We start from the raw sequence: 8,426 nt of genomic DNA on the forward strand, positions 1-8,426 counted from the left end.
TTTGCTAGACAAAAAAACCTAACTTGCTATTGAGCTTGTAGCATGAGGATTTATTTTTGCAGGGTTATTTTTTCAGCTATGTTCTAAAAAATAGAAACTATGTTTTTGCTCCAGTTCCTAGCGATGAAAAGATCTGCCTTCCATATGTACAGTTTTGGAAAAGAAATTGCATCAGATCATGATGAAAAAGTTAAGCTTCTAGTGCCTGTAGTCATGATGAATCCATTCCTTGACCTTCCTTGAACTGCGAAAGTATTGAAATGGCCCTTAAGATGGTCACGGTTATTCCCCTAAGCAGAAATGGTAAAGGCAAGGAGCATGTTTAAAAAAAAAAAAAAAAAAAAAAAAATAGAGTCAGTGTCAAGCAATTCATCAAAATCATTGATGCGCACTACTTTTGGTGCATTCACAGTCATGTTGAGAAAATTGTAATAGATAGTAGATATCTGCAGTAGATATATAGATACTGTACAAAGAATTAAATGCCTCATTGGGCTAAAACAAATGCAAACAGCACAGGGGAGACTTTCTTGAATTGAATTGAATTGAATTGAATATTGAATGTCCGCAAAGATATTTGCAAAAATGCCAGCACACTGTGCATCATTTGGATAGAAGAATCACTGACATCTCAAACTAAGAGAACAAGGAGTCACTTTTTATATGGTCTGTGTGTTTTTATTTAAAGTGTGCCATCATGCAGGTGTTAAGGCAGGATTATAGCTTTTGGTGAGATATGTTTACCCTTTTTTTTTTTTTTTTTTTTTTTTAAACAGTTTAGTGCTGTTTAGCTTCTCTTTAACTCAACTTTAGCTCTTAATGTTGAGTAGTGCATGCGAGGTTTGGTAGGATTAGTTTTGAGTTTAGATTTGTAGTTGGATGTGTTATTTAGTACTTTTTGATTTTATTTTTTTTTAATCATTTATATATTGTGACAATTTATCAAAATTTTTATATATCATCATCATCATCATCATCATCATCATATTGCCTAGCCCAGTTGACAAATATAACAATGTCTGCCACATATTGGAGTGACAGGATGGCTAGTGATTCTAGCTTCACGCCAGTGAATTGTGTGGCCTGTTTCTGTGTTAAGGAGTTCACAAATAAGGCTGAGTTCCACACTGTGGTGAGAATGTGAATCTGTCCTGAATGGCCTGCTCCTTGGTGGAGGCACAAAGGAGTCAGTCCAAGTGTGGAAGTTTACTTAAACACTAGAGCAGCTATCCTGTCAGATGGCTGAGTCGAATACTTTAAGATGATAGGGCCCAGGGAGAACTTAACCAGACAGGGATAATGAGGGGTGAACAAAGACCTCAGCAGTGTCCAGTGCATTGAACAACCAGGGGAAATCATTCAACAATAGCAGCACTTAGCCACAGACCTGCTGGTAGGTTATATGGCAGGGGGTGTAGAATACAATAAGCAGAGAACGCCAAGGGAAAACCTGATCTGGCAGGAAGATCGACCGGTGAATAGTGGGAAAAAAGCTTCAGAATTGCTAGTTAACAGAATCCAGCTAACTTAGCAGGCTCAGTAATGAATGTATGTGACACTAGTGATCACACGTACAATTGGCAGCATATGTCATGTATGTGTACACTGAGGAGTTCTGAGAAAGAAGAGCACTCAAAATGTCTTTAAAAAATACACTCACCATGACAGAAGAGATGAGAAGGGGCTAACATTAGCTTTGGAGGACAGGTTATCAGTAGCTGCCACCATAGTCACAAACTGCTAAGTGAATACCTCCATATGGTGTACGTGTGGGCTGACATGTTGAGACGAGAAGAAGAAAGGGAAAGATGCCTGTATGACAGCAGTATTTATTGCAAATACTACATCATACGTGACTTTCTGACCTACATGCACGCAAGTAGGTATCCAGGTGATTCTCACCACCGCCAAAAATTATGCAGGGAAAACTATTCATATTTATTAACGTAAAGGTGTGTTCATTAATAAAGGATAACTAGCCAGTGCCATTTTGCAGGCAGTTTTGGCATGCTAAATTAGTCCTAGTTTGTTATATTTGGTAGCAAAACATTTGCCTAGCTAGAGAGTTATGGCGATTAACGTCTATCAAAAAGGCATCACCATAATATAAGTTGTATTATATGTACCTATCTTGTAAAATACATGTAGACTTAAAGTTTCACCTTACCATCAAATAAATTCCAGTTGGTTGCAAGTGAACCAGAAGATCTGCAAGATTTGAGTCCTACACAGTGTTAGGCCAAAAGCCTTAAAATGACTGTGACCGTTATGTAGATTTGCCATAAGTAAAATGTATCTGTATCAGACCTATGTCTGGATGCAAGTTTCTCGGTCAGTAATTCCAGTGTGGAATTATTAAGCTCCAAAAATGGCAGCAAAAGACAGTAACAGTGTGACAACTCTCTGGCCTGAGGTCATTTTAAAATCGATTAGAAAGCATTCTTAACCTGTCACAGCACCAAGGTTGAAACATGCTGTGAATGTATTGACTAGAACCTGATAAAACAGATGAGCCTATGAACACTTTTTTAATGATTAATCATCTACCCTGCTCAAAAATCCAGCATGGTCTAACCAGCTTCCAGATACCAAAACACAGGCCAGGCTTTTAAAACTGGTAGACCATCTTCACCAACAGATATTTTCCAGCTTCCTTGTCACTGTTTTGTTTGTTTGTTGTTGTTTTTTTTACTTATTTTCTTAAACTTGTCTACAATGTAGCATTAGTAGTAGTAATTCAGAAATGTCTTTCTTCCAGCAATGACCACCTGGCAAAGATAGTCTACCAGCTTGAGAGCTTGGCTTGTTTTGGCAGCTGGTAGCTGGTCAGCCCAAACTGGAATTTTCAACTTCATTTTCAGTTAACGATCAGAAGATTGTAAATAATGTATTGATTTATTAAGCTTGTTGATACACACATCTGATATGTGTTGGGTTTGTCTCCTAGACTCCTACAACAACTACAAAATCTAAGGCCTATGGATTATGAATTTTGTTCAGTTATATTTTATGTGAGCCCTTGAATGCGATCAGGTTGGGAATTTTCTGTATTCTTTTTTTTTTTTTTTTTTTTTTTTTTTAACAACAACAAAATGCATCACACAATACAGAACAAATATAAAGTAGACATACAGTATATTTTAGGGAAACAGAAAATTAGTAGGCAGTGCAGAGTGAGGTAATTATTTCAATTTAAAGTCTACTTCCACAGGATTGGTCAAAACCTCATTCTGCCGTACTACACTAGAATAATACTTTAAAGGTCACCATAGTTACCAGAGATGGCCATTTTGCCAGTAAGTAGCCTACAATAATATGAGGTCTGTGAGTGACTAATGGCTTCCTGTTATTTTTGACATACTTATTACGGTAGAGTGTGAGGTTTTTATTTTATTTATTTATTTTATTTATTTATTTATTTACTTGTGGCGAGGAGGAGCGACCATGGGACGCAGATAAAGCCGTGTTGAGGATCAGCACAGCCTTCAAACTGGGTATCGCTTTGTTTTTCTATGCTTTACCTCACAGAGATTAGGGAGCAGAGACCGTTACGTTTAAAAAGATTTAAATTCTAACCGTCGCCGCGCGCGCGCGCTAATGGCTGCTCGCTAAATAAGTGTAACGGCAGCGAAGGGAATGGCGAGAGGGAAAAGCAGAGTGTGTGTGTGTGTGTGTGTGTGTGCCGTTAGACCGGTTATTGGTTTATGTTTCGACGAATTATGACATATATTTTATAAATTAAAAAAAATTATAAAAGGTTTTTTGATCCACAGGATTCAATTATGTTATGTTATGTTTAGCAGTGTTGTGTACTACCGAGTCATGTTCAGGACTGAACCTGTTGATTCATTTGAAACAATCAGTTATTATTATTTTTTTTTTTAATCATAAGCAACAGAAGTGACATTTAAGTCTCCCTTTGCTGCCTTTTTAAAAAAAAAAAAAACATACAGTATGACATAGGGAAAGATTGAGAAGGATTGAATTCTGCTACTAAATATTTTGGATTGCACAATGGTTACATGCATGCTGTTGAAATACACATCATAGCCATATCAAAACATTTTTGATTTGATGGATCCGGAGATCCTGAGCCTGGTTCCCCGAAAGCATGATAAGAAAGAGCTTGATGATATTTACAGAGTTTAACGATTGATGGTGCATCACACAATACATTTTGTTCCATCTTTAGAAATGATATATGATATATTGTGTGGTGGTAGTAATTGCCATGTTGTATAGCGTATAACAATGATCATAATACTTTGTCGGCTCCAACCATACAAGAAGTGTGTGTGTGACTCATCTGTGGGCGACCAGTTACCTTCTGGACAGTAACTACAACGGGCATACATAGTTCACAATGACATTCAAACGGAGCAAAGTGCTGAGAGCAAATATATTGAGAGAGAGAGAGAGAGAGAGAGAGAGAGAGATAACTTCCAGTGTTTCTTTTGATAGCGTGAATTTCCTTCCATCCATCCATCTATTTTCTGTACTACTTATCACAATTTGGAAATGCCAATCAGACTACAATGCATGTCTTTGGAGTAGGGGAGGAAACCAGAGTACCCGGAAGAGACCCTCAAAACACGGGGAGAACATGCAAACTCCGTGCACACAGGGTGGAGGTGGGAATCGAACCCCCAACCCAAGGGCAAACGTGCTAACCACTAAGCCAACGTGCCCCCTAGCATGAATTTAATAATCATTATATTTAAAAAGACTAAATTATTAAAGCCTCTAAAAACCGAGTCATTAGCATGACTACAGCTTGAACTCTTGAGCTTAGAACCCAATATTCATAGATAGAAAGATGAAAAAACTTTATGCTTGATGTTATTTGTTGACTGATCAACCACTGAATATCCAAACCATCACTAATGACTTTTCAGTTAAGAGGTATTTTATAATAATGTGATCAAATAATGCAGGTGAGGGTGTGTCGGTATATTTCCACTCAAATAATTGACATTTTCGGGTGAAAAGTCATCAGAAGAAAAGGTCAAATTTTGTATGTTTCCAACTAAAAGTTATGTTGAATAGTCTGAAGATGAATATCGGATGAAATTCTAAAAAGCACCATATCCAAACACACATTTATGGAGAAACTACAGCATATGCTCACCGTCATCATTTATTTTATGTAGAAAATTATTTCCATCATTTGCTTTCCATACTCCAATTTTCCATTTCATCCAAACATTCCATATAGCATTTCTATTCATATTGTCCTATGCACAAGCGCAACTCTCATTAAAAAGCAGGGCTGGTTTTTTTTTTGGTCCTAGGTCTAAGATATGGCCTCTTACTCTGAGGTACATGGGTCGGAGCGTGCCAAGAGCATGCCAGGCTATAGTTTTGGGGTGCGATCCTACCTGCACTATTTCTACGAGGAGTGTACAGCCTCTGTATGGGACAAGGAGGACATTCAGAACCAGCGTTCATACCAGTGGTGGAGTTCAGGTCTCTGCAAGGTAGGGAAATTTTACATGTGTGGTGTCTCAGATTTTAGGGGGAAAAAATCATTTTTTAAATTATTATTATTCTTTTTTTATAACAAGATCTTGTATTAGAACCGATGTCCTGATACTGTTTTTAATACACTCTTATAAAATTCCATTCCCCAGCTCCCCTGGAGGAATCTCTTTTTCCATCTTGGGCCATTCTGATAATCGGTTTAAGTGACGTTTGTTAGGTGAACCTGGAAGTCTGGATCAATATAACGGTCAGCCTCAGCACCAGAACTTACCGACCAAACTGAAAAGGGTGCTCTCACATAGATCCTGCTGCACCATAGAAGGGTGCAGCATTGATCCTACATCAACCAACTGCAAGAAGTGAATCAAATATGATGTGTATTTTGGTTGCTAAATAATAGCAACCAAACCAAAAGTATGAATTTTGCTGTGATTCAGACTTGGCAAGTATAAAAGTACTCTAAAACATGACTTGGCGGTCCAACTTAGTTTATACTACTAGGTGCTGATCTTGTTCTCGTTTAGCTGGTTTAGCAATCATATTCAGTTTCGTTTCAAAATGAAAATAATGTATAAGCCATTCAAAAGAGTAAGTGGCGGCAATAAAAGTCATGATATTTCACAATTGTATCACTGACAGTGTATCTGTTGGGCCTTATTTTGTCAGATACCCCATAACATATTGGCTTTTGATTGCGTTCCTTTGCTGGCTAATTAGCAAGCCAGACATTTAGCTAGGGGATATGACTCTGTACATAATTCAAAGGACAACTATTTTAAAAATCACCAAGGAAATCTTACTTCAGTATTCTTGCAACCAAGGTGAATTTTTTCCTATTGAAACACCACCAGCTATATACTTTCCCTTTTGTGTTAGATGTGTAGATGTACGTGATATCTGTGAGGATGTGTTAAAAACAGTACTGGAATGCAGAGTTGGTGCCTCGTCATGATGGATCTCCTGTGTCTCTCAGGTTTCTCTTGCATTCGGAACGGTCCTATTCGCCGTGGGGTTGGTGGTATTGGCCGTGGGTTTTGCAGTTCCAACTCGAATCGAGGCATTTGGCGAGGGAGAATTGCTCTTTGTGGACCGGCATGCCATGCGATACAACCAGGCCCTCAGCATGTGTGTGCAGGTTGGCATTGGGATGCTGACCTTGGGCGGCCTGATGATGACTGTTGGCCTGCTGCTGTCTGCTTTCTCCAGACCCACAACCAGTCCACAGCCTCCTGGGAAAGAAAATAAGGGCATCATCGGGAGAGGAGGTGGGGCGGATGGAAAGAACCCAACAAATGTTCTCACTAAAGCTCCCAGTCCAGCTGTAGGCGATGTAGCTGTGCCTGTTGCTCTCTCTAAAGTGGAGAACGTCCAGCCATAAGTAACCTAAATAATCTTATCCAACTGAAGACCTGGATACACTAGGCCAGTTTGCTGCGATGCAGTAATTTAGTGTTGAGTTTGTAATGTCAAATAACATGGGACTTATCTTGATTAATACATTTTGGTACATTAGAGTCAAAATATTTTAAATAAGGAATGAAACATAATGGGGCATGTTGACACTGAATCGTATTGTACTTGTACAATGACAATAAATGCGTTCAGTCATTATAGGAAAATAATCCATGTCGGCATGGTGTGATACCTATAACAGCAGATCTTGAGGTGTTTTATTCCTCTTATACCACAGAAAGTTGTCAACAATTTAATTTAATGTTGTGGAATGCTTATTGAACAAATTCATTCTCGTTATCACTTACATTTAGCAGCTATAAATACACATTCTCTCACCAGCCTCTCGTATTTCCTAATAAGACAAAAGACACAGTTTGTCATCCATCCATCCATTTTCCATACCGCTTACCCTACAGTGGGTCACGGAGAAGCCTGGAGCCTATTCAAGGGAATTCGGGGCACAAGGAGGGGGATACCCTGGAGGGGGTGCTAACCTATCGCAGGGCTCAATCACACACACACACACACACACACACACACAACAGACAATTTGGAAATGCCAATCAGCCTACAACACATGTCTTTGGACGGCGGAGGAAACCAGAGTACTCGGAGGAAACTCCCAAAGCACGAACCCCTAACCCTGGAAGTGCGAGGCAGATGTGCTAACCACTAAGCCACCATGCCCGCATGGACTCAACCTAAACCATATCATATGTTAGACAAATAACGTATTTGTAATCCATTTATTATTAGCCTCGAGTAGTCTGTGTGCTAGACAAGTCCCTATGGACGAGTTATACTATAAGATAAGATAAGATATTAGAATGAGTGTACTAATATAAACCTTTGCTTTGAATTATAGCCAACACTATTGTCAGAGCTGCAGTTATAGAAAATGAATCAACACCTTTGGATTCGGGAATTCCACAGCGCTGTGGTATAATAAAGAACGCAACATTTCTGCTGCTGCTGTTCCTATCTGAAAAACAAATAGATCTACTGTGGCAGAAAACAGGACATTTTCCAATGAAATTTTGATCAGAAACATATTATTGTAGTTTGTCTTTGCAGTGCTTTATGTTTATTTGAGTGAGTTGGCAGTTGAGTATATATTAAAAGTTAAATAAATGCAAGGTCATGATTTAACGTATGATACATTGTCAGGAGACTCACTATGTAGGACTGACTTTGTGTATCCAGGTCTTTCCAGAAAAAAAAAAAATAGGGTTGATATACTGAAGAGAGAAAAGAACAGTTGTTTCTTATGTAATAATCTGTGCCACATCAAACTGATTTACTTTACTAGTTTTGATTTTAAAGCAAGGCGATTATTTTCAGTAGTTCATCTTTTGTTTCTGTGTATTTTCGCTCGAACTGTGAAAGCAGCAGGGTGAAGTGGCTCAGCTCACAGAAACACACACTGTGTTTGTTAACCTCTCTATCATTTAATACACTTATTATCATTATATTGATTGTACTGTTTTCTA

At 38.4% G+C, this 8,426-nt stretch overlaps 1 protein-coding gene across 1 annotated transcript; it reads left to right on the forward strand.

The window, feature by feature from the left end:
- The first annotated feature begins 2,040 nt into the window (after nt 1-2,040).
- nrsn1l (neurensin 1-like) lies at nt 2,041-7,851 on the forward strand. The gene is made up of 3 exons (XM_053638163.1): nt 2,041-3,494; nt 5,292-5,477; nt 6,455-7,851. The coding sequence occupies exons 2-3, from the start codon at nt 5,301-5,303 to the stop codon at nt 6,857-6,859; spliced, it is 582 nt and encodes a 193-aa protein (XP_053494138.1). The 5' UTR covers nt 2,041-3,494; nt 5,292-5,300; the 3' UTR covers nt 6,860-7,851.
- Nucleotides 7,852-8,426: the final 575 nt, after the last annotated feature.

Source organism: Ictalurus furcatus, chromosome 12, assembly GCF_023375685.1.
Source record: "Ictalurus furcatus strain D&B chromosome 12, Billie_1.0, whole genome shotgun sequence".
NCBI lineage: Eukaryota > Metazoa > Chordata > Actinopteri > Siluriformes > Ictaluridae > Ictalurus > Ictalurus furcatus.